Raw genomic sequence first — 25,481 nt, 5'->3', positions numbered from 1 at the left:
TAGACTTTGGCACAGCTTTCAAGATGGCTCAAAACACGCCTGCCTCCTCCTCCACAATACCCGCTCAATTTACGACGATATATGACGATGCTACGGCAAAGCGAAATTTCGACTCCATTCGCATTCGTACCTCGGATCGGTTTCTCCACGATTCCCTCGCACAGAACCTCTTGAACGTCACGTCCGACTCGAAAGAAGCTCTGAGCAAAGGCGAGAATTGTTACACCGATGTTGTCGCGGAACGAGTACGCAGGTGTATTGCGGAATCAGCCGGGAAGGAACACGAGCTATTATCACAAATATTACACATCGGCTTCGCGGCGCTATTCTACTTCCTACAGTCCAATGTCACCGGTCCGCCGTTGGAATTCGACTCGGCGACGGTCGTGTTCGGGGAACCAATTGCAGGTGATAGGAAAACTCTCAACACGATGCGACGCAAAATGTTGAGAGATTTGTCCATGGACGGAGAAGCTGTTTACCCGCTTACACCGAACATTGAATTGTTTTGTGCTGCCAAGGCTATTTTGGTTGACTCGGGTGTACATGTGGCTGATGATGATGCACCTCTCGTGGCATGGACGGGTCGTATGAGGGTGAATTTCTTGCATCAGAAGATGCTCAGCGAGATATCAGGGACACTCCAGAAAGTCATCTACGATGATCTCGAAAAGATTGGAACAACTGTTTTGGGCGAGGATTCAAACGCCACTGGTAAATCGAAAGCTGCGTTTTTACTCGAACGAGCAACGATACATACGCATCACGGATTAGATGCGAAGGCCCGAGCTGATCTCGACAAAGCAGCTGAGGCATCTGGGTTTGAATATGCTCTTACGGGAAAGTTGGGAAAGAGGACGAAGTTTCAGGATAGGGATATCACTCAGCTTGTTGTCCTGGCTGTGAGCTCAGAGACAGAGTCGACATCAGACGTGATAGAAACAAAGAAGGAATCGGAGACTTCGGCACCTAAAGCTCTGGATCTGAATGACGATACTTTGCTTGAGACAATTGCTTTCGCAAAGGAAGGGGCGCAACCTGAAAAATCTACTACCATCCAGGACGAATCTTCCCTACCCCCTGCACTGGCGTCAATTGACCCATCAAATCAGCCGAAACTCAACCCTCTCGACTCCGCCATACTTTTGGCTATTGCTTCTGCTATCACGAACAACTCTCCTGAGCATGGATTGACCCGTGAGGAGACGCTACCATATGCAACACGTGTTATTGAAAGTGGCAGCAACAATTGGCAAGTATATACACAGGCCCTCCTTGTCCGCAGTCGATGCGAGGCTTTTAATTCACGTACCGTCGAAAGAGGTGTTCTACAAATGCAGGCGCTCGTTGATCAGGTCATTGCTGATACCGCCACGAGCAACACGGCAGTAGTCACCACCGAGACAGTTACCAACGAACAACAAGAACAACCAACGACATTCTTGCCTCGACCACAAGAATCAGAGTCAGCCCCGGCGGAGGAGCGACTAGAGTATTTGTGGGTACTGGACTTCCAGACAAGATGGAATCTTGAAGCAGAGCTTGCGCAGAAGTGGGTTAGTCTAGGTGGTCTTAGGACAGCTCTAGATATTTATGAGAGACTTGAAATGTGGGCTGAGGTTGCGCTATGCTATGCAGCAACTGAGAGGGAAGAGAAAGCCAAGGCGATTGTCCGTCGTCAATTGTACGAGCCTACAAATCCGGGTGCGGTTGACGATGACAATGAACGGTACGAGGGGCCTGAATTGTCTCAATTACCGACAGATGCACCACGTTTATTCTGCATTCTGGGAGATATTGATTCCGAGCCGGCCATGTATGAGCGAGCATGGGAGGTTTCTGGTCAACGATATGCACGAGCACAACGCTCGCTCGCTAGGTTATATCTTCAAGCCAAACCACCTGCTTATGAAAAGGCAGAGGAGGCATACAAGAAGAGTTTGAAAATAAATCCACTCAACCATGGCGCATGGTTCGCGCTTGGCTGTGTACAACTGAATCGTGAGCAATGGCATGCAGCCATCGAATCGTTTACTCGCACAGTCCAGCTCGAACAAGATGATGCTGAGGCATGGAGTAACCTTGCCGCAGCGCTTCTTAACGTCTCGTCAGACGACAACAAACCCTCGGTCGAAGAAAAGGCAAAGCCTGCAGCTTCAGAAACCAAGGATACAGAAGACGCCGATGGTGAAAAAGTTGCAGAACAAGAAAAAGAAGATCCCTACAAACACAAACGCGACGCCCTCACGGCACTCCATCATGCCGCTCGACTCAAACAAACCGACCACCGTATTTGGGACAACATCATCACAGTTGCAGCTTCACTACCTCCTCAAATGATACCTTACAAGGACATTGTCTTTGCACAACGAAAAGTAATTGAACTCCGCTCACCAAAGAGAGGCGAAAAGGCCATCGATTTGACTATCCTGGACATGTTGGTCGAACATCTCGTCAATGACTACAAGTATGATGATCTCCTCATCACCGTTGACGGCACGAATCAGAAAATTCTACGTACCGGCACAGTACCCGGTCAGATTCTGACTCTTGTCGATGACGTTGTAGTGCCATTAATCACTCACTCGGCTCCTCTTTGGCTTCTTGTCGCGAAGATAGAGCTATGGCGTCATCGACCTAGCAAAGCATTCGCAGCGCATGAGAAGGCGTGGCGTGCTACAGTTTCTTCGTGTACGCAGGGCGCGTTTCAAATGGGCGATGAGAAGAGATGGAACCAGATTGTTAAAGCCACTGAGCGTCTTGTGAGAGATGGGTATGCGAAGATAGGCGGTATGACAAAGGAGCGAGAAGATGGAAGTATCCCGGAAGGCGAAGGCGAAGAAGAATTGGTTGCGAAAGATTGGAGATTTAAGAGTAGGAGTGCCATAAGGGGAATGCTGGGTAAGGGAAAGGATTGGGAGGGTACTGAAGGGTATAAGCAGCTCAAAGAATTGCTATCAGAGGTTGATGGTTGATTCTAGTTATGCAGTTTTTGATTCATACTTGTTAAAAAAAAGATGGACATGACATGTATCTATAGAATCCATAAAATCGACTGTTCTGTGAGCCTCACACTAGGCACATAAAAATACCCGCACATAGATTGTTGATGTGCATACATAGAGGAACTCAATCAACTATTTCCTTTGGTCTAACTCGAGTTCACATGCACAATCCTGAGTCTAATATAGCCAACCTATGTATAGTATACCCAAAGCATCGAGAATCGTCGATCTCGAAACGTCATCCCTCTAGAATACACACAAGGGATCTAGTAATAAAAACCACACCCCTGGCATTAGTCAATTTCTCATATGTTCTATCCTTACTGGAAGACCAGCCAAAATTAATACAGCCCGTGAACGGTCCTCATGTTATATGATAATCAGTATATCCCAAGCCACCGGAATGCAACATCCTATGAAAACGAGGAGGAGGCAACATCCTTTTTTTTTAGCAGGGTGCCTTAAATTGCTCCTCGTTACGTAGTAGGGCAAAAAAAAAGTATTAGAAGCACAGATCGTAGTAATTATTCGAATTATGGTGCAAGGACCCTATATCGGTGATGATGTTTCTTTCTATAAATAAAGAAGCAGGCATGGAAGCGATTCCAGAAAAGCTTAAAACCCCTAATTGGACGGCATTTTCTTTTCCCTATTTGGGGATTATGTTCAGGCGATGCAAATATTCATGTGTAGGGCTGATTTTAGGGTTATATAAATTCGAGTGTTCAAGATTCTCCAGAGATGGGCATGCTTGTTCCATGACTGCTTACGCACAATTCGCCAAAGGCAAATACGATAAAATACCTAAGCACGCTTTAATTAAATGATGTGATCAATTTGACTGTCTATGCTATAGTACATCTCGTAACATTCATCATAGACATTAAGTAAAGTAATTATTAGGTTCGGTCATCAGGTTTACCTCTCCCCCCTTCCATTAGACATTAGATTCTCTTCTGTCGGAGTGGTTATTCATTATTCAATTTCCCCTCGATTTCGATTCATATTCCTTTTGTTTTTGTTTCTTCATTTTTTTCTTCTTTTGGTTTCTTTGATGATTTTGGAAATAGGGCATTTATATGCGTTCAATCTGATTTCAGATTACGGTTAGCATCATATTCACGCAGTAAGAAGAACACAATAAAGGGGGTAAACATACTAAGACTTGGAAGAATGGCAGCTGTTGCAACGGTTGTAGCCACACAGTTTGCAACGCCAAATGGCAACGAATGGGCCAGAGTTGCAGTCGGAACAGCGCCAGGTAAGAATGTTACCGTTGGTGCCTTGGATGATGGCGAAGACGTGACCGGAGCACTGGTTTGCCATGACGATTCTTTGAGGGGTTGTTGTTGGTTAGGTTGAGGTAGGTCTGATAGCAAGTTAACTGAGAAGAATGGAAGGATCATATGGAATTGGCGTACCAATGTTGGTTTGATCGAAGTTAAAGTCAAAGTGAATGTGAATGAGGATGGGATGTTGATTAAATACTATGATCAGAGTCAGAGATACAAGATTCATTCCATTCAAGACTCATTCAATGACTGGAAGATGATTTACTCACTGTCTGATGTGCTTTTAAAAAGGAATATGATTGTTTTCTTGATTTGAGAAGAGTTGATCTGATCTGAGTCTCGTTCAATGAGTGGAAAATATCGTGACTTTATAGAGAGATTCTGACTCCCTGTCCATTGATCTTCTCTGGTGAGCAGTCAGATGTAAATGGTCCGTTTGATGAAGTCTTCTGCAAACTGCACTACCCAAAACACAGGTCGTGTGCACTGCAGTCGGAGACAGACGAGTTTCAACGACGTCTTTACCGAAAATAGAAGAAATTGGAAGAGAGAAAAAAAAAACAATCAAAGCGGTGCAGATTCTAGGGATGATCAATGGCCACAATGGCCTTTTTCTCTCTTCTTTTCTTTTGACGTCTCTCCCGTGTGTGATACTGAAACGGGGCTTCAGAGTACGTATCCGATCCGGGTCTTCTCCGATCTAGACGTTCTCTTCCATATGTGTATATGTCGGGGTTGGTTGACAATGATGAAGAAGTTCATGGAGGTAATGGCGTCGCGGTTGGCGGCATTGCTTCCACACGGGAAGATCTCGGAGGAGGAACGTATGTATGTATGTATGTACTTTGTGCGTTGGGATGCTTCATCAATCAAAATACAAAGACTAAGGATACGCAAGATGATCCACCTGGTTAACACCCACTGCAGGCAAATGATTACAAAACTGGCTGCATGATGTCTGTTTGAAAGCTAAGATTGTGGCCACTATTATGTGGACAGGGAACCTTGGAAGCAGATGGCGCTGCGGAAGAATAAAAGAGAGAGAGAGAAAAAGCAAAATAAATTGATATCAAGTCCAAGTAAGCGCTAAGCGATAGAGGTGTCAAGAGAGGCGCAAAGAGAGTTTGGTAGGTTGATCTAAGTAGATGTAGGTGACTTTTGTACTCCATACTTTTTTGAAGGGACAACATTGGGCTATTAGAAACAGTGCCCATAAAAAGCCATGAAATCTCGCCTTTCAACTTGGTCTGAAAGAGGCCCAGACTAACAATTTTTTGTGGTACCACTGTTATGGTTTGATGGGTCTCATACTGTGATGGTCCATGAGCCAGAAAAAGGAACGAAAGGAGTGTGTGTCTGCTTTTCGGTTTCTGGGTCTTGGGGAAAAGTCCCTGCAGTAGACTTGCGCAATCCCATTCGTTAGTTGCTGTGTAATACGCTCCACATGTGAACTGCAACAAATGTACTGTCGAATTTTCCAAACTTATTTCGTACTCTCTAGTATCGTCACTTTTTGCCTCAAGTTTAGAGCATTCGTGTTAGTAGTACGCTGTTCGGTTTCGTACGGTCTGGACTGCGACTGTCTAGGATTTGGAATGAGTGTCATGACACATCATTTCCTTCAATCCAGTCCAACATAAACTCAAACATGAATCATACAGACTATGTACGCACCGCTTTACAACCCCAATCCATTATTGAGATATGATCCGACATTGCGAAACAAAGGGCATTATCTCTGAACCGACGATGGTTTATTGCCTTTTCGGTCTTGGCTAACTGGTCAAACAAGGTCGATTGAACTATAATCACTATGCTTCTCCGACTCAGTAGTCCCATTCAATTCCGTTTGTTTGCGTACCATATCGAATCAATTGCCACGATCAGAAGACTCTCGATCATGCCGATCTAGAAGACGCCTTGGGGACAGGCTAGACAAACTAAACTTGTGACCAACACCAGAGAAAGAACGGTGAGGAAAAGTGGATGATACAATATTTGCCCTAAAAAGTTAGTAATGCCTGTAAAAGACTTACGTTACCGTACATGGCCCGTTACCTACCAATTACAAGCTCCCGGGGATAGGGTTCCGATCGCGCTAGTAACTACGCTAACTAAATTACGTATCCCGTACCAATTGGTACGTTCTCCTGTACGGAGTACTACGGTAACTTTACTAGGTAACTCTTGATACGGGGATTGTCCCTTCTTTCATTCTCTTTCTCCTTTGATAGTTGCAACTACTGTATTCCTCTGAGAGGTATCCAGAAGCCCATTCCAAAGCAGCCGGGATATCTTGCTTCATTGTATCACATTGCACCTGATTTCAAGCAAAATCTTCCCGCCGTTTGGAGTCGTCTTTGTGATTGGCATACTCAGTGCAAGCAGGTTGTCGGCCCGAATTTTTAGTCTTCCCCCTTTCTTCCCCTATCTTACTATGTAGTATGGAGTGTGACACTATGACGATAATTACATAGTAAGTTAGTTAGCTAACTAACTAAGTTAACTGCAAGCTAGTGTTTACGTACAGATGGGATGCCATATTCACTCCTCGAGGTCTTTCCGGCTTGTCCTCCACCATACCGTGTCACAAGCCAAAACGGGCTGATAGATTGTCAACAGGATTTGAGGCAGCTCATTACAAGCCGTCCCTGTTAGCTGCTGACGATACCCGCCAAGATTGTTAAGTACTCGTGGCCGGCACTCGTCCTGAAAACAAGGATTTCAATTTTTTGTCCTGGTTGCTCTCCGCCCCCAGCCAGCCCTAGCCACAACTAGCACAGAGTACGTACTTCGTAATATATTTAGGCTCTGCATCTAGCTTAGTTCACGACACTAGTGTCCCTGTCGGAACTCAACCTTACCCTTCAGTTGGAGCGACTAAAATGACTAGTCCCATTTTCGTTCAAACTTTGGTGCTGGCCTCATCTTGAGATGGGCCAACAGTGTTTGAGCGATCACAGCTCGTCCTGGTTTCAGCTGGTAGTGTGTATTATCTAGTCCATATTCAGGGTAGCGCATTTGTAAACAGAGTTTAATGTGGGCCCTGGGCTAGTTATGTCACGATGGTGAGGACTTCAAGTTCCACTACGTAGGTACTCCGTACTGGTAGTAAGGACCGATTTACTCCGTACTTCTAATGGCACCAGTAAGGTTAATATGCTCGTAGCGTACTAGTAGTATACTAGTATGTCGGGGACAGTACTTATATCACACCTGACTATTGCATTTGTTCCATGGATACTATTGACCACTTAGGCATGTCTCCTGAGCGCTCAACCTGGGAGCATGCATCCAAGGTTATGAGATCTAGAGCAGGCATACGCGTGCTTTCAGGTAAGATACTGATTTGGTTGGTTCTTGCATCCTATTCTTTTGCGGACATGCATTAAATCGACGAGTTTCTAACTAACTACGTAGCTGTGCAGTTCTATGTCATAGAATTTTATTTCTTTGTCTCTCAGAAAAACAAATGCCGGTGGCGTCCACATCTCTCATACAATTTTCAAGGATCACCCTATTCTTTCAAGCCATGAAGTCGGCAGTTCGATACGGCTTGACCCCGTCAGACTATGAACATCTCATGTCACTCTCGGAGGCAGTCCGAACAGTGCAATGATAGCAAACCGAAGGAAATTTTGCCGGGCAGTTTGGATTTACAGTGTGGCTGATTTTGTGCCTAACAGCTAACTAGTCAGTTTTACATGGTATACGTTGCCGTGTTGCATACACCCGGAGATTTGTAACCGAACCACATCGATCAGCAGCGTGTCTACAGGGATCCCAGGTGCGCCAGAACTGCTGTACATGAGGCGAACATGTGATAGAGGAAGCGCCACAAACTCTTTTTTCGAGACTGGGGCAGAAAAACAAACTCCAGATATCGTCGCCAAAAAAAAGTACTCGGGTAGATACATATCACGGCTTATTGTCTACAAAGGCAACCGAGGTATGAGCCGAACGTGGCAAGACGTCTAGAATGATCTAGCAAATATTGGGATATTCCACTTCTAGAATATATGGAGGCGTTCCGAATTATAATACATTCGACTTTGCGGGTCTCGCCTCTCAAAAGAGCGTCCGGCGACAGTCCAACTGACATGTCTGGCTATGAGGCATTGAGGCGTACGTTGCGCCAATCCAGGTCATGATCGTAACATTCTCACTCGCTGCTCGAGAACAAAAAGATTGATTGATCTAGGCCAGTGCTCTCAGTCTCAGTTACACAAAAACGATACCTAATGTCCTACACTAACATGTGCGTTTCTAACAGTCGGTGTATGCAGCATCCCCGTCCGCATGACTTTATTTTCCCTGAAAACGGTAAAAACAATTGAATTTTTCATCATTTTCCATATTCGTTGGGGGCATTGCATTCTACATGCGGCGGTTGAATGCTTACGTGTAACGACATGTGATTACTTTTTTTAGAAACATCAGAATTTTCTTTCTTCCTCAACATCGATCGGAAATATATTGATTGATCTAGAGCAGCCAACTATCAAACTCAAATCCCACTCCGAATCTAGCTCGTTTCAAATGTTAAAAAAGCATTGTACCTTGGAGGCTTGAACCAAACGCCGGAAATTGGCTCTTCATATCCGCGAGGCTAGTCGATCCATTGAATCCCTGTCATTATCCAAATTGGCATTAGCTGCTGCCAACCCATGACGATTACCTTTGAGTGATGCATCAGATCATCGCAAGCCACAGGGGTTGCACGGGCTCCGTGCATTCAGGTCAGTCAAGCAATTCAGCCTTCGCTCTCGGCGAAATATCTGTTTTCTTTTTCGTGATTTCCTATTAGAATGCCTCGTTCGGCTTTTGTTCTTTTTTTTTTCCTCTGCGTTTTGCTCTTTTTGTTTGCCTAGTAAAAGCACTACCGGTATAGCCGAGTGATTAGATGAATTAAGATACGAGCGGAAAGGGGGTCAACCTGCGTAAACAGTGTAGGGAAATAAACCATTTGCATTCACCAATTAAACGATGCGCGTTTTGCTTATACAATATGACGATAGAGACGAAAAGCGTGCATTTACATTTGGGCAGATTTTCAAGATCAAAGCTTGGGCATATCTCACATACATCTAAGTTAGTTCCGAGATGCACCATCGTCTTATCGATTATAATTGAGTACTCGAATAAGTAATATAACTTCTCGAGTTGATATGATACCTGCATATGGACGTAATACCCCCGTCAGGTTTGATTGACTACCATCCTGAGCTAGGGTATGACCTAGAATCAATCTTGCAAGGAGACATTTGAAATGAAAAGGGAACACAATGAATACCATCTGATTGACATTCGATTTGCTCCCTCTCTACATTACCAGCAGATTTGCCTTTGTATTCGTAAATAAATATCCAAATTTGTATCATCTACTTACATGTATATGTATGTATGCGTCCACACCGCTTCGTTGATCTCACATTGTCCCTGAGCATCGCGGGACTGGATACCCACCTTTGTGTAATTGTCAGAGAACAGACTATTCAAGTTGGCAAACTTTGTAGTAATTCCTTCTTCCTATTACGAGTATCAAAAAGAAAAAGAAGACCCCGTGATGTGTTGTCGCCTAGATATCAGCCAGCCAGGTTTGCGGGATGGCTTACTGATCAGATCAGATCGCTAAACGAAACCACGGAGTTATGCAGGGGTCTGTTGGTGGATCATGCCTAGGCTAGTGTCAGTTTCATTTTCGTAAATCCAACAAAGAGTAACTAACTAATAACTATATCCAGCATGATGGCGTAGTTAGGGCTAAAACTGATTCGGGGTTAGGGCTTATATTCGTCATCCCGAACTCTCCTTCTAATGTGTCTTTTCTTCCGAACCCTGGAGTGACCCTAATGACCCTAACACCATCTACACATGTTTGGAATGGAAAGAACGACTGGAATAGGAACAGAATGGCTCAAATTACCTTGATATCACGAGCTACTTGTCCGTGTTCAAAGAGCCTCCTTGATGGCCGCCTCGTGCATCATGGAACTACTCCTTTCAAGCAGAATTTGAGCACTGGCGGCGCGACCTTGCATATACGTGTGCAAGGCTCGCCCATCTACTGTGTGCCATAGGGTTCCATCATAAACAGATCACTTGGCACTATAGCAGAAGCCGTTTTACCAAAACCCCAATGACGAGATGCATATCATGGATTTGGAAAACAGCGAAGAAATGGATGCCGACAGGTTTTCGAGGACATGCTACTTGCGAGCAACGCTTGTATTGAAATATCTAGGCAATATGAACATGTCAATGATCTGATTACTTGGATATATCAATGTCATATATACTTAGGATCAGAAGTGCTGGGCGAAACAAGTGTGTTTTCACGTCCTTCTATTTCTATGATTAAATACTAACTTTTGTAGGTGAGAGATTGTACAACCTTTTCGGAGACAATGATATCGGTAATCTACGCCATGGAACTTCACCGCGATCTTCATTCTACCAGCGTGCCATTCTCCCTTGTGGAGGCACGGAAACGGTTGCTGGCAACTACACACAAATCTGATAAGAACGTTGCAACGCTATTCGGACGATCAACTCTTTCTGGACGAGCAGTCCCTAGAAGTTATCCTCAATGGACTTGATAGAGAAGGATGCAATCTTCAGGGACAGTTCTACCCCGCGACTGTGATACATATGCGTCATATAATAAGCACATTGGGAGATAAAAATGCTTGGACTTTCATTGGGATCTAGTAGGACCCCCAAGTTATCACAATGACCTCTTGTAAGACCTTTTGGTGTCATTCCAATTCTGACCTGTGAGACTAACATACGTCACAAGAAAAACGTACAACTTATGCCAACAGACGTGGGAACAAATCCCGATACGATTTCGCTATACGTAGTGCCGATTTCTGGGGAAAGGGGAACATTATTGAAGGTCTAGCCAAAGCGATAGTATACCTAGAGTATCTATTGGATGTTTTTCAAATACAGAGGATTCGTCGGCAAGAGAATCCAGAAGCTACCAGGGATTTGATCGACACTTCAGTACAATTATTGTCAGTCATAGTGGACATGACAAAATAGTTTCAGCATGGTGAAATCCAGATGAATTTCGGATTGGTTGTAAGTCTTTTCCCTGTCTGTCTGACTTACAATATGAGGATTCAGTAGCTAACATCCGAACGTCTATAGTTCCCAGCGTTCGGCATTCAGCCGTCAGCCTTCTCGTTACCGAAGTACACCGTTATACGATCTCCAATCCGCCTTTTCCATCATCAACACCTCGCTCAGAAATCATTCGTACCTTGAGCTATCTCATTTCATGGTTCCAATCAATCAAGATGCCCTCTGCTATTACTGGAACTGTGTGCATGGAGCTCATAAAGGTAATCAGTCGGCTTCTCGACGAGGCACTAGACTACCAACAGCCCATTCCATCTTCATCCGCTCTACCAATAACAGCCAATCCTCATGACACTGGAAATATGGACATAAATTCAACCAATAACACCACTACCATCCCTTCACAGCTCCCTGAAGAGCCGGATATCCCGGGATCTCAACAGCAACAACTACAAGGACTAATGCCGGACGGCGGTCCAATGGAATCGTTATGGTTCGGGATGGGAATGGAATATAGTGTCGGCGATGACGCGTTCCATGGTGGGCTTGTGGGCGATGGGATGAATTGGCTGGATGAGTTAGGGTTGAACACGGAATTGGATGATCGTGGGGGAGTTGGGTCTTGTCTTCATCGCAGGGAGCTATACCACCACTTTCTTGAAGCTGTATAGTTACATCTACTACATCTACTACATCTAGACTATTGGAATATATCAATTTCCGCTGCTGCCAAGATATTTGATTATCAAGAGCCCTTCCAGGCTCAATCCAAACTTCAAGTTTCTCGTGTCCGAACCACAGCACCTAAACACATCGATACGCGCTAGAAACGAAAACTCTGATTCACGAAAGGCCAATTCGCATGCAGCGGTGAGGATAAGTGGTGCTACATACAAATCAAGTCATCTGATCATCTGATCATTTGCCTGGACGGATGGATGGAATCCTGCGTGCGTGCGTGCATGTGCGTGGACCACAACCAAATCGGCAACAGAATTCGTCCCGTCATACACTCAAGTTTAAAGGTAATGGTGACACCCCCCGGACACCGATGGTTTATGTGTAACCGAATCTTGGGAGATATTGGTGTTGGTAGTTGATTTTTGTTGCCTGTTACGGTAATTGATCGGATGCCTTAATGTTGTTGGTCTGCATCACATTTCGTGATTCTTTGTGAAAGTATATCTTGGCGTACGAGGTGGTAATATTGTATTGATCTTGACTGTCATTCCAAGACAGCAGGGTTTCTTGATTGAATCATATTTGCTACGTGATATGATAACTGTAACGATACATATTATGTCTGGAGGGTACTCTGGCACTTCTCCCATTGAGTCATTGACCCAAGGGGTCCGGAAGAAATGTCTTCGTTATCCGTGACAGAAGTCCAGGTAATGCCTCTTCAAATAGAAAAGACATGCCTAGAAGCCTGTTGTATGTTTTTTTCTTCCAACGCTCCGTTAAGAACATCATAGTTGTAAAAGCAAGATGTCCTTGCAGGGCCCTTTGTGGCCCTGCATCGCTGGGTGTAATTCCAAGTGCGAGCACTTGATTGTCATTTTGGGTAGGGGAGGGGAAATGATATCTGAAGTTTCTTTTCGCATAGAAGTACACTTTGTTTGCTTGAGACTATCATCAAAACTCATGCAATTATGGGCTCTGTAAAGGATGAGTAAAGAATATACACACAGAGTCAAATAAAAAAGTAAAAGCAACGACTTTCACCTATTCGTCATGGATATCATCAATTCGTCCATTTGTTCGCCCGCTATTCTTTAATCAGTCAATTGGAAAAGAGCAGATATACTGTCGACGTGTCAATTAATTTCAATTAACATGTATTTGAAGTAGAAACACACCTCTCGCCATAGTGATGACGCCGGATGCTCTCCGATAACAGGGCAGACACGTCAATAACGGTCAACTTCTTGGAGAGACGCATCTTTTCTGCAGGAATGGGAAAGGAATTTGTGACAACAATATGATCAATCACATCACTGTTCTCCATTTCCTCTAAGCAGTTGTTACCGAATAGTCCATGTGTGGCAATGCAGTATACTGTCTTTGCACCGCCTCTTCTGACGACTGTCTCAGCGGCAGTAATCCATGACCCACTTCGATCAATCATGTCATCGATAATAAAAACAGCCTTATCCTTTACGTTTCCAACTAATGTGATTGTCTTCTCGTCGTTATTGGTCGCCATTGCTGGGGGCTCATCATCGTCCGATTCAACGGCATCATATGTTCCTCCAAGGGCGTGATCCTCGTGTGACGATGCGGCAGACATAAAAGACGATGCCATATGATCAATAGTGGTACTATCGCCACTTTCTGAACCTGTTAGAGGAAGGGGAGTGGCCACTTGCGATCCGTCCACAAAATCGTCATCGACAAGATGTCCTTGTACGATGCGTCCTGTAATCACTTCACGGGCTCTTTCGTCGGTTGTGTATTCTGCAGCTTCCAATTCAGAAGGTCGCCGAGCTGAGGGAGGAGTCTCGGGCCTTAATCTTAATGTATCAGCAGATCTCGAGAGGAAATAATCGTCCACAGCCGAGTCGTGGTCGACAGCTAGAATATTTATAGCTCTCCCAGCTGAATGATTTCCCTTCTCTATGGTATCAAAGAAAACCATGCTGTCTGTCATGGACATATGAACCTTGGGCCTGCGTCGCTCTGTTGTGACAATGCCGAAATTGAGCTTCAAGGTATCCGCGAGCGATGTTACTCGCTTCGTACCACCCGCATTCTTGCTGACAACGACTGCGTCTCTCCAGCTAGGTACATTCATACGAATCCAACGGGCTATCAATGGTTCTGCGAAGAGGTTATCGACGGGCTTTGCGAAGAAACCTTGCATTTGAGACGCCTAAAGAGCAGGTTCATGTCAGAAATGCAGTAAAAAAACCGTCGACTCTCGAGAAACTAACATGTAAATCCAGAGTAATGACATGATCGACACCAGCAATGTTGAGCAAGTTTGCGATCATTCGAGCTGTGATAGCACCTCGGTGGCTCTTCTTTTTCGACTGCCTCGAATAGGGAAAATAGCTTTATCAGTGTAAGATAGTAGATCCTGTCACTTAGAAGACATGGCTAACATACGGCATGACAGCTATGTAATAGTCAAATCAGTCATATGTCCCGGGCGTGGATGAAAGAATCAATGTAAGGGCGTACCGGTTATCGTCTTAGCTGACCCGCCTTTGCAGGCAGAGACCATGATCAAGAGCTCCATCAAGCTATCATTGATCTTGCTGCTCCCACTCTGCACAATATAGACATCCTGGTTTCGAACAGAGACACCGATGTTGACCAATGTCTCTCCATTGCTGAATTTCCGGAGCTCAGCCGGTGCGGGGACAGCACCTAGACGCTCACAGATGGAGTCTGTCAAGGCCGGGTGGGATGTCCCTGAGAAGATCTGCACACCTCGCATGGTTGGATTTGGTGGTGAGAGTTAATGTGAGTTAGGATCCTCCGGTGGACCAGCTCATGGAGGTGAATTATAGTAAATGAAAGGCTTGTTAGGAAAGATTGACATCTTCAATAAAGAAGACACGAAAGCCGAGAGTTGGAAGAAGAAAGAGAGAAAAAAATCCTAATGCGGGATGAAAATAGTGAGGGTGGTCTGTGCTCAGACTGGGCCAATCGTGACTCGTGGGGCTTCTCCAACGCTTCGCCCTCAGTTGACTCACTTCAATAACTCTGAATACAGTCAAAATGTCTTCAAAATTCCCTGAGGTTCAAGGAGGAGGATCTCTCATTGTTGCCTGGCAGATCAGGAACAAACATGTCCTTGTCGTCGGAGGTGGTGAGGTGGGGTTTCTTCCTATCCAAAATGACGCTCGCTAGTTACTATTCACAAATATGCTTCGGCCGTCCTGGATTCACCGCTGACATGTGACAAATACAGGTAGCATCAGGTCGTATCCTCCATGCCCTCAACGCCGATGCCAAAGTGACCGTTGTCTGCCCCAAGTCCGGCCTAAACGAGGAGGTCGCCTACCGCGTCGCCCAAAACCAAGTGTCCCATGTCGACCGAAACTTCGAGCCCCACGACCTTGACAATGCCGACATGGTCCTCTGCGCAATCGACGACCCCGAAGCCTCAACTCAAGTGTGGAAGCTGTGCAAAGAGCGTCGTATACCCGCAAACATTGCCGATGTACCGCCCGAATGCGATTTCTACTTCGGTAGCATGCATCGTGATGGACCGCTCCAGATTATGGTTAGTACTAATGGCAATGGACCGAAATTGGCGAATATAGTCAGGCAGAAGATTGCTAGTACGCTGCCACAAAACACTGGAGCTGCTATTGAGAATGTGGGCTTGTTACGCAAGAAGTTGCGGGAGATTGCTCCTGATACTCAGGAAGGGCCCAAGAGAATGAAATGGTGAGTTGTGGTCAATGTAACCTGGAGAGTAGTATGGTGAGACGGTGAAACTAATTGCAGTGTGGTAGGATGTCGAATGTTTGCGTATCGTGGTCATTAGAAGATCTCGTAGCCATGACTGACAAGGATATGGATCGTCTTTTGAAACATTATCAGACTGGAGAGGTACCTAGTCTTGATGATATACGCGGGGCATCATCATGATAATGAGACACTTGTATCTATCATTTTGATGCTCTATTCTGGGCCTGTCATGACTAAACCTATGTCTCCGCCATTGATACCTAAGAGAGACAGCTCGCCCGATCCGTATCTAGCCAAGATCAGGTCAGTTGCAATGTCCTCACAGAAGCCAGTAGGCATCCGGTCCGCTACGGGCTGGGATTCCGAATCATTGCACGAAGCTTATCCGCAATACGGCTTGTAACCTGCGAGAAAGGTTCATGTGCAATGCGATGGAATTAATCGAGGGTGTTGTTTGTCAATAGTATGATTACGACAGCAGTATCTCTTTTTTGGGAAGCAGCACCCAGTTGCTGTCAAATCTCCAAGATCATGTTCTTTATGGGTAGGGTTCGCATCATCTTCTGATTGGGAAAGTTGATGAATCTACCGTACGCTATCTATACAAGAAAATTGCACATATATAATATACACGTATATATGTACTACAAAAATAGAACAAAATTCAAAATATACCTAGGTACCTAAGTATATATCAACACATCATGAAATTTCCATACTTCAATGTTCCAGTCATGAATCTATATAAGCACAGCAATAATAGGTACCCTTGAAGCAGAAAAAAAGAAAGAGATGGAAGCGAAACAAGAAAAAGTCCAAGAATACAATAGGGGGAATTAGATGCACCAAATGATTTTTTTTTATAATTAACAATGTTAATGAATCACTTCTCAATGACCACGGCTATACGTCCTAATAGAGTTGGCTGATGAAGATGGTTCGGCACCAGCAGTATGTGGGAATGTCAATCCAAGTTTGACCTCGCCGACCCGTTGAAGGAGAGATTGAAGAGCATGTCGGATCTCCGAAGAAGCCAGTTCACGACCGAGGAGATCAATGGCCAGGGGGTAGAATGTGTCGATATACTGAGTAAAATTGTCTTGAGGGAAATTGACGTATCCTTCCATCACGTCAACTACAACAGGGCGCCATGCTACGATGTTTCGATGTTGGGTTTCTTCATCGAGACGGACATAGCTGCGAATGATATCTGCACATAATCTGCGAATGATGTTAGTAATGCCAACAACCTTCTCAGATGGCGGTAAGAACTTACGGAACAAGGGCAGTCTCGGTCTCGACTCTACTGCTCTTTCTCTCTTCGCGCTCATCGCTGTACATGCGGAAAAGTATGTTGACATATGTGGCTGCGCTACCACTTTCTTGCTTGAGAAGATTGGGTGGCTGCTTCATGAATCCCTGACGCCACAATTGCATACGCAGATCCTTGTCTTCATTGAACTTCTTGGCGAATTGATAGCTTTTCTTGAGCAGACCCATAAGACGGAGAAGCTCCGGGCTAGGAATTTCATCATACACGTTGTCGTTCGAGAACAATTCATGAACCGTCTCAATCATGAGCAGCTGTAGCACGCAATTAGTAATGATGCGGTTGAAGAATCGGCGTCTAGCAACAGTCACAGCTGCCGATTGCTGAGTAAGTTCCTGGGCTTGTGGGCGATAGTCCTCAAGTTCAGCCGCAGCCGTATCATGTAAAGTACCGTTGGAGGTTTCTCCAGCATCTCCGTTTTCAGTCAGTGGTGTCTGCGCTTCATTGATTGTTGAGGCATTCTCATCATCGGAAGTGACGACTGAAGTCTCTGACACAGACACAACGCCGTTGATTGTGCTATCGCCATTATCCTTTGCTACTTCTGACGTTGGCATCTTTGATGGTATCGGAGAGGCAGCCGTAAAGAGTTCATATGCAGTAGTCTTATCGAAAAGCTCAACAAAGGCACCCACAATCTTGCCCCAATGTTCATCTGAGAACTTCGTCACGTTTTGCAAAATCAATTGTTGTAGACAATTACTTCCAATCCGTGCGATTGTGTCGTTCTCTTGGCAGATACAGAGGTTCAAAAGACCCAAGAAGCGGTTGAGCATACCCTGTAATGCATCAAAATAATGTGTGAAGAGGGTTATCATGTGCCGAAGAGCTTGGATCATGGTTGTTGACAGCCAAACTGAGAGTTCTTCGTGGTTCGGCACTTTTGACATCTCTGACTTGGATTGTAGCACAACAAAAATTGGATATAGCAATTGCCTCCAAAGCACATCCCAGAATTCTTGTGGGAAGTCGCCACCGTACCGAATTAGCGTCTCAAAAAGGTAGTTCAGAGCCCTTGCAATACGATTAGAACATTGAGTACAAAACTTTTTCAAGAATTCTACAATCACTTACCTCGAGCGAACTTCCAAATCGTCTCCAGTCATCAAGACATCTTGGAAAGCTATGAGCACCGGGTACCAGAACTGTTCTTCCTGGGTTTGACGGTTAAGTTGATGTTTCAAGATAGAGCCCGTGACATCTGTAGCTTCTGTGGCGGGTATATGCTTCCGTGAAAGAGGACATTCTGGAGTTTTGAGCATCTTGGTAATAGATGCTTTGAGGGTCTCAATGGCCTGGAGAGACTTTTTCTGAAATTTGATATTCTTCGAAAATTCTGTTAAGCAGATGATCAAATCCGCAAAAGCTCCTTGGCTGATCACCACTCCAAACCGGGTATTGTAGATCTGGGTAACATGTTCAAACGCCATATTCACAATGCCCTCTGCGAACTGTCAGTACATATTTAGATTTTTATGCAAAAATAACTTACCATATGGCTCCCGAGCTGCGACGGTGAACACGCCGAACATTGTTTTCCAACCGGAGCGAATGTTATGGCCACGAGCTTGGATCATCTGAATAAGACACCGCAAGACCATATCCTTAACAGTAACAGTGTTGCTGTTTGCCATGATGTGTTCGAAGGGTTTGAGGAAGTCTTTCTGGAATTTGAAACCAGGCAATTCTTCAATTTCCATGAATCTCATTGAAAGTTGACGTAGTGAGTCGAGTGCGAAGAAGACGACGTTCGTATTGGACTGGCACCCAACTTCATTGAAGTGCCGTCCGAGGATTTCCCAAATCCTAGACCACTCAATTCTGACTCGAGTCATGTTGTAATAACTAATTTCAACCACCTTCTGGAGACTGTATGTACGAGGAGACTCGCTTTGGCCGGAGGACTGAATCTCTTGCAGGCTCACTTCGCTGAGTGCTTGAACAAAGTCGACAATTGCTTCTTGAGACAGGTTTGCTGTGTTGCTGAAAATCCGATCGACGGCATGAACCATCTCGGCTGAACGACTTTCTAGAGCTATTTCAGGTCTGAAAGACAACGTGCTGGCCGTAGAACGTTGGCGTCGTCTGGTAGAATGTGTCAACCTCTTGGAGGTATCATTCGAATTTGACGGCACGATTCGTGTTCTCGACACATCAGGTAACGTTCCTTCATCAACACCATCGCTCAACAATTGAAATCGGTCCAGCTGGCTGACACAGGTAAGAATCTCGCGCCAGGAGTCTCGGAGATGATTTCCTTCAGTAACAGCAACTTCCAACAGTATTTTCAACGCTTCCAAGTTCTTGCTACTCATTTCTCGAAGATTGCCAAGGTTTGTAAACTTGGCCAAGGCTGTCACAAAAGCCACTCGTGGTGTTTCTAAATCAAAAGAGCAAGATATACGGATTGCTAGTTTGAGACCTTCCATGCAAAGCCTAATCTTTTCAATATCCTGTGTTTCCTGGAGAGGAGCAGATAAGCCCGACAAGAAAGATGTCCAGGTCACATTGAACATAGATCCAACATGGCGTACTGAAGTGGCTGGAATGAAGCGAGATAGCTCGTCTTTCACAGCAGTTCTGCGCTGAGCTTTAATAAGACTCCTATAAAGCTGCTCAGTCTTGTTGGCCATTTCTTCCGATGCCTGGGCGTATTTTTCTCCTTGAATATCTCTACCAACGGTAGCGAATACTTGGCCAGCTCTTGAAGCAAATCCTGCGGGGGTAGCGGTAGGTATGCCTTGGTTAGCAGCATGCTCTCTTTCGGAATCTAACACAATCTCATTCTTCGCAATTTCATCGAAGATAGAGTTGAGGTACTCGTCGGGAAGATCTGCGTTATCATTGATACCTCTGTTGTTCTTGATAAAATCTTCCTTTGTCATGCGAGGACCTTTCAATTTGCTACTATGCTGATCTGTGTTGAGCATGATGACGGAGTACGCTAGAACGTATGCAGTATCCGCATTGGCAAAGCTATTTGGATTACCTGCAAGGTAACGCTCCGCAAACTTGAGCATAAATCGATCGATCTTCTGGGCTTCTCCCGGCAATCGGAAACTCTGCAGGAACTGACGAAGAGCATCAACGAACCTTCGTTTTGTAAAGTCCATAGTGTCAACGAAGGCGTGCATAATGGCAACATTCTCAGGATCACCTTCTCCAAGGTACTCTCCAATCATAGCCTTGTCAAGACGGTCGTTGCGAAGTAGGAAGCTGGCGATATCCTTCGGTGAATCGGATCGAATAAAACCATCCTTGAGCAGCAGCTTGATTCCTCGCTTCGGTTTGAAATTAAACTGCTGGATAGCATGAGATAGAGCTGCTTTTCGCTGTCTAGCTTTTTCTATTTCATTTGGGTCATCCTCAACTGCTGGTGTAGAGCGGCCAGTTCCAGTACCTCCACTGTCAATATAGGGAGATGGGAGAGCAGCAGAGAATGATGGTGCATCTATGGACTCTCGGTAATTTTCCACAGACTTACGCGACACATCGTCGTGGGTGCCATTGGTAGAGCTAGGTAGTCGCTGAGAAGACCAACTGTCAAGAGACCGCAGAATCTCAACCAGACAATCAAGGGCTTGGTACTTCATAGCAAGCTCTGGAGATCCATTCTGTGCACTTGGGGCAGCGGTGCTCGTGAGACTTGATGTTGTTAGATTCGGAGGCAGAGTACCGCGTTGATGCCAATCTGGAGTAGTTGAAGACTTGACGCGGATTTCCTGAGGAATATGTTGACCCGTGATGGGAACAGGCATGATAACGAATCGGGATATTTGCTCGATCAGGCTGATCTAGTTAGCATACGAACGTTCAAGCGTAACGTATTAAGGGATACTTACTTTTGGAAGATGTTTTCCAATGCAGTTCTGTCACAGTCATAATTCAGATATATTTCGACTAACGCCCGAGAATCTCCTGAAAGTCTCTCGAGGATTTCCATAAAGTACTGTTTCTGGAATGCTGGGGAGTTGCGTCTTTCGAGAATGGCAAGGTAAATCTCCTTGAGGAAGACTTCCAATTCTTTCTATGCGATTGTTAGCTTAATTTATGACAGCGACAGAATTTTGATAACGAACCTTAAGCATAACTCTCATATATTTGAGCATAAGCCAGAAAATCTCACAGCACACTTCAAAGACCTTGGGAACAGAACTAGATCCATTGCGACTAAGGCTCAAGCAAAGGTGAGGCCTGATAGCGTGGAGAAGGGTTATAGAGTCTGAGGAGCTGGCACTGTTTCTGATCGTTGCCAATGGTGACGTGAAAACGGTAATATGGTTATTGATCAGGTGATGAATAAGATGAAGTGAAAGCAGCTTGGATCGCATATTCTGGGACTTGATATCCTGCTGCTGGTCGTGTGTAAGTGTCTTATGGCTCAGTTTACACATAGCCCTAAAAACGAGGAAGGCGTCCTTCACGTAAATTTCGTCAACCTCATCCTCGGACCCTTCATCTTCCTTCTCATCTGTCACGTTGGACACAGAACGCGTTGATCGGTGAGTCGGCCTTGCTCGAGTGACCATGGTTGGAACATTGTCGGTAACCATCGTATCGTCTTTGCTTGACTCAAAACTTTGCAGAGTAAGCTTTTCTCTAGGTTCTTTTTGCGTCGGTTGATCGGATACAGTTGACGCAGCCTCCATAGACTCCGACAGTTGGCTTCCCTCGCCAGGATCGACAATTGTAGATTCGACAGGGGTTTCTTGGTGGTCTTCTGGTTCACGTAGACGGGCTTCTTTCAAATCCAGCCTCATACGGACTCTGTCAAAGACAGTTCCCAGCATCTGCGTCAGGGAGCCTTGGGCAATCTGCTGGTTCTGACTTGACTTGGAATATATAAAAATGTTGTATATTTGACGTACGGCTTTGAGAAGACCGGCACCGTGCACGACAATTTTGTCGTTCAACACAGCAGCCAGCAGCGATTTGATGATTTGCTGTTGGATTTCCACAGGTGTAGCTTCATTTTCAAAACAATCGCAAATAGTCTCAATAGCTCGTTCTATCAACGGGAGTTCCTTATTGGCGGGGTCTTTGTCATCTTGGCCCGGACGACTCGAAGGAAAGGCGAAGTAAGAGTATGTGATCAGTTTTCCAATGCAGTCCAGGGCTGTCACCTGAAGCGGGATACTGAATGTTTTAGTGGCTAGTTGTAGAGGGAGGAATATGACCTCGGGATCAAGGGGCTTCGTATCGGATTGCTTAATATTGGCCAGGGCCTTCTGGACCGCATCCTCCAACGCCTTGTTCCTTTTCGCATCCTTCGAAGCCGCAATCGCCTCCAAAGCTGTGACAACGAAAACCGTCGAGCTCACCGGGGTAGATCGGTGGGTTGCTTGGGTAGCTTGCGTCGCGGTAGTAGATCTCGAATCAGAGCGGGCTCTTGGTTCTGGAACCGCTTCCGCCGTCAGTTCTTGCGGGGTGAAGGGGCCTTCAGGTACAGACTGAGGCTCCTCATGCTGTTTGCTCTCGTCTTGGTCAACAGTACCGGTTTCACCCTCACCTGTGTTTCCTGTCTCCGAAGAAGCCGCGTCTTCAGCTGGAGCATCCTCAGGCACAAATTCACGACTGTCAACACCGTTGGGTTCGTGTGATTCCTCGCTTTCCATCCCTCCAATTTCTTTCCATTCTGGCCCTGTCGTCAATCGAGCCTTGTCTACTCTTAACGGTTGCGGCGACACTATTCCGTCATTTGATGCATTGGCGTCTGCCTGAAAGGTCGCCTCTGCCACTTCGTGCTCCGTATCGGCCATTGATGCGCAATTCGGCTAGTGAATGCGAGCCGTACACTGATCAACAGGTCGACATGGATTTTAGATCATGGGAAACGTGAAGTACTGTAATAACAGACGTAGGCGTGTTCTGTTCTGAATGCTGTCTCGAGTCCCTAAACAATTATTTAGTTAGCCAACAATAGTATGGGACACTATGGAGTAAGCACTGCCTCTGTCTGCCAGGATAGTGCGCTAAACCCGATTGGAACTTTTGTAGCGTGTCCCTTTGGAACGGCAAGAGCGACCGGTGCATGTCGCAGGAGGAATGAACGGCCTCCGTGTGTACCCACTCCGGCGGACTCAGCTATCCCGCCCGCCAATAGCACCCAGCTTATGTCAGCCAGGACATGGAGCGCCGATTTGATCCGTTCTTCTCACCGAAGCTCAACAGAAAAGTTCCTAGACTAACTTGCTGCCCCCAAAACATCTTCAGGACTTCATCGCTTCGATATCCATCCATCCTCATCGTTGCTGTGTCTGCATTCTCCTTGCCGACAGTTGTCCGTTGAGGGGTGTGCAATTTTTCCGTCTGCTGTCTCAATTGGTGTTTTTTTGCCAGGTATTCGAGCTTGCATTGCTATCAAAATGCGCACTCCGAATGCCATGTTATCCAGAGGCGCTGCCTTGATGAGGCGCCCTCAGACCGTCTATCGGTTGACCGATGCGGCCAGGTATGATCAATCTCTCGCAATTCGCATCTTACGAATCTATAGACTAATATTATGCTTTGTTGTCTAGGCCTGCCGTCTCTGCCCTTGCCCGATACTATGCCTCCAAATGTACGTGTTTCTCCTTGCCTCTCAGTCGATGATAGGATGCTAACAAGAGATTCCTTAGCATTCCCTCCCCACACAATTATCAGCATGCCCGCTTTGTCCCCTACGATGACTGCTGGAAACATTGGATCCTGGCAGAAGAAGGCCGGTGACGCATTGGCCCCTGGTGACGTCCTCGTGGAGATTGAGACCGATAAGGCGCAGATGGACTTTGAGTTCCAAGATGAGGGTGTTTTGGCCAAGGTCTTGAAGGACTCGGGGGAGAAGGATGTTGCTGTTGGAACCGTGAGTACTCCCATGTGATTTGTCAAGAAATTGTCAAATGCTGACGGTGCCAGCCCATCGCCGTTTTGGTTGAAGAAGGTGCCGACATCTCGGCCTTCGAGTCATTCAGTCTGGAAGATGCTGGCGGTGACAAGGCCCCCGCTGCAACCAAGGCCGAAGAAGCCAAGGAGGAGGCTCCCAAGCCTTCTCCTGAGGCCCAGGACAAGCCCGAGGCCGTTGAGCCAGAGGTTACCGGCGAGCGACTCCAGCCTGCTCTTGATCGCGAACCCCAGATCAGCCCAGCCGCCAAGGCCCTTGCTCTCGAGAAGGGTATTTCTATCAAAGCTCTCAAGGGCACTGGCCGTGGTGGACAGATCACCAAGGAAGATGTCGAAAAGTACCAGCCCGCCGCTACCGCCGCCGCTGGTCCTTCTTTCGAGGATATTCCTTTAACCTCTATGCGCAAGACCATTGCCGCCAGACTGCAAAAGTCGACCCAAGAGAACCCCCACTACTTCGTTTCCACCACATTGTCCGTCACCAAGCTTCTCAAGCTTCGCCAGGCCCTCAACGCCTCTGCTGACGGCAAGTACAAGCTCTCCGTCAACGACTTCCTCATCAAGGCCTGCTCGATTGCCCTCCGCAAGGTCCCAGCTGTCAACTCTAGCTGGACTGAGGAGAACGGCCAGACCATTATCCGCCAATACAACAACGTCGACATCAGCGTCGCCGTTGCTACCCCCGCCGGTCTCATCACCCCAATTGTTAAGAACGCTCACAACCTTGGTCTCTCCAGCATTTCCAACACCGTCAAGGACCTTGGTAAGCGCGCTCGCGACAACAAGCTCAAGCCTGAGGAATACCAGGGTGGTACCTTCACCATCAGCAACTTGGGCATGAACAACGCCGTTGAGCGATTCACTGCCGTTATCAACCCTCCTCAGGCCGCTATCCTCGCCGTCGGTACCACCCGCAAGGTCGCTGTCCCCGTTGAGACTGAAGAGGGAACCTCCGTTGAGTGGGATGACCAGATCATTGTCACCGCCAGCTTCGACCACCGAGTCATTGATGGTGCCGTTGGTGGAGAATGGATCAAGGAGTTGAAGAAGGTTGTCGAGAACCCATTGGAACTCATGCTGTAAACTTCTTGACTCTGCATGGATAGAAATGGAAGATTGGTCATATCATACGTTTTTTGGAGGATGCCCATAACCATCTCATCCTTGTTCATCCCTGTTCTTCTTACCTGTACCAAAATTAATTTCCTTTGTTCGTCAGCGTCGAATGATATGTGATTAGACTTTTAACTTATTTAATGCCAAGGCATTTACAATGAAATTGTTTGTTGTGCTTGACATCTTTCGATAATAGACAGACGCAACAGTACGCCTGCTTCCCGATTTGGAACGTTGACAATGCATGTGACTAGGGCAAACAGACACGACAAAAATTCATCTGTTCTGTCTATACGCCATTACCTCAACCCAATCTCGGAATTGTCCTAGACTTCGATCCCAATCATA

The 25,481-nt window shown here is 46.0% G+C and overlaps 7 protein-coding genes across 7 annotated transcripts; 4 read left to right on the top strand and 3 right to left on the bottom strand.

The window, feature by feature from the left end:
• Positions 1-23: 23 nt before the first annotated feature.
• Positions 24-2,975, top strand: EYB26_007392 (uncharacterized protein; the record flags this gene model as incomplete). The annotated part of the gene is made up of 1 exon (XM_054266661.1): positions 444-2,975. The coding sequence occupies one exon, from the start codon at positions 444-446 to the stop codon at positions 2,973-2,975; it is 2,532 nt and encodes an 843-aa protein (XP_054122636.1).
• Positions 2,976-4,090: 1,115 nt separating this feature from the next.
• On the bottom strand, positions 4,091-4,694 carry EYB26_007391 (uncharacterized protein; the record flags this gene model as incomplete). Its single annotated transcript, XM_054266660.1, has 5 exons — positions 4,091-4,095; positions 4,165-4,374; positions 4,427-4,492; positions 4,567-4,577; positions 4,684-4,694. The coding sequence occupies 5 exons, from the start codon at positions 4,692-4,694 to the stop codon at positions 4,091-4,093; spliced, it is 303 nt and encodes a 100-aa protein (XP_054122635.1).
• Positions 4,695-11,029: 6,335 nt separating this feature from the next.
• EYB26_007390 (uncharacterized protein) lies at positions 11,030-12,054 on the top strand (the record flags this gene model as incomplete). The annotated part of the gene is made up of 3 exons (XM_054266659.1): positions 11,030-11,039; positions 11,366-11,383; positions 11,453-12,054. The coding sequence occupies 3 exons, from the start codon at positions 11,030-11,032 to the stop codon at positions 12,052-12,054; spliced, it is 630 nt and encodes a 209-aa protein (XP_054122634.1).
• Positions 12,055-13,158: 1,104 nt separating this feature from the next.
• EYB26_007389 (uncharacterized protein) lies at positions 13,159-14,825 on the bottom strand (the record flags this gene model as incomplete). The annotated part of the gene is made up of 5 exons (XM_054266658.1): positions 13,159-13,189; positions 13,243-14,255; positions 14,317-14,437; positions 14,492-14,501; positions 14,567-14,825. The coding sequence occupies 5 exons, from the start codon at positions 14,823-14,825 to the stop codon at positions 13,159-13,161; spliced, it is 1,434 nt and encodes a 477-aa protein (XP_054122633.1).
• A 284-nt stretch (positions 14,826-15,109) lies between these two features.
• EYB26_007388 (uncharacterized protein) lies at positions 15,110-15,988 on the top strand (the record flags this gene model as incomplete). Its single annotated transcript, XM_054266657.1, has 3 exons — positions 15,110-15,205; positions 15,303-15,784; positions 15,853-15,988. The coding sequence occupies 3 exons, from the start codon at positions 15,110-15,112 to the stop codon at positions 15,986-15,988; spliced, it is 714 nt and encodes a 237-aa protein (XP_054122632.1).
• Positions 15,989-16,698: 710 nt separating this feature from the next.
• Positions 16,699-22,897, bottom strand: EYB26_007387 (uncharacterized protein; the record flags this gene model as incomplete). Its single annotated transcript, XM_054266656.1, has 6 exons — positions 16,699-17,029; positions 17,085-18,152; positions 18,213-18,582; positions 18,631-20,927; positions 20,981-21,165; positions 21,218-22,897. The coding sequence occupies 6 exons, from the start codon at positions 22,895-22,897 to the stop codon at positions 16,699-16,701; spliced, it is 5,931 nt and encodes a 1,976-aa protein (XP_054122631.1).
• A 606-nt stretch (positions 22,898-23,503) lies between these two features.
• EYB26_007386 (uncharacterized protein) lies at positions 23,504-25,100 on the top strand (the record flags this gene model as incomplete). Its single annotated transcript, XM_054266655.1, has 4 exons — positions 23,504-23,589; positions 23,657-23,697; positions 23,756-23,979; positions 24,033-25,100. 4 exons carry the CDS (start codon positions 23,504-23,506, stop codon positions 25,098-25,100), a joined length of 1,419 nt encoding a protein of 472 aa, XP_054122630.1.
• Between the last annotated feature and the right edge of the window lie 381 nt (positions 25,101-25,481).

This window comes from Talaromyces marneffei, chromosome 5, assembly GCF_009556855.1.
Source record: "Talaromyces marneffei chromosome 5, complete sequence".
Classification (NCBI taxonomy): domain Eukaryota; kingdom Fungi; phylum Ascomycota; class Eurotiomycetes; order Eurotiales; family Trichocomaceae; genus Talaromyces; species Talaromyces marneffei.
The sequence above is the reverse complement of the archived record's forward strand: the minus strand, read 5'-3'. Positions and strand labels throughout refer to the sequence as shown.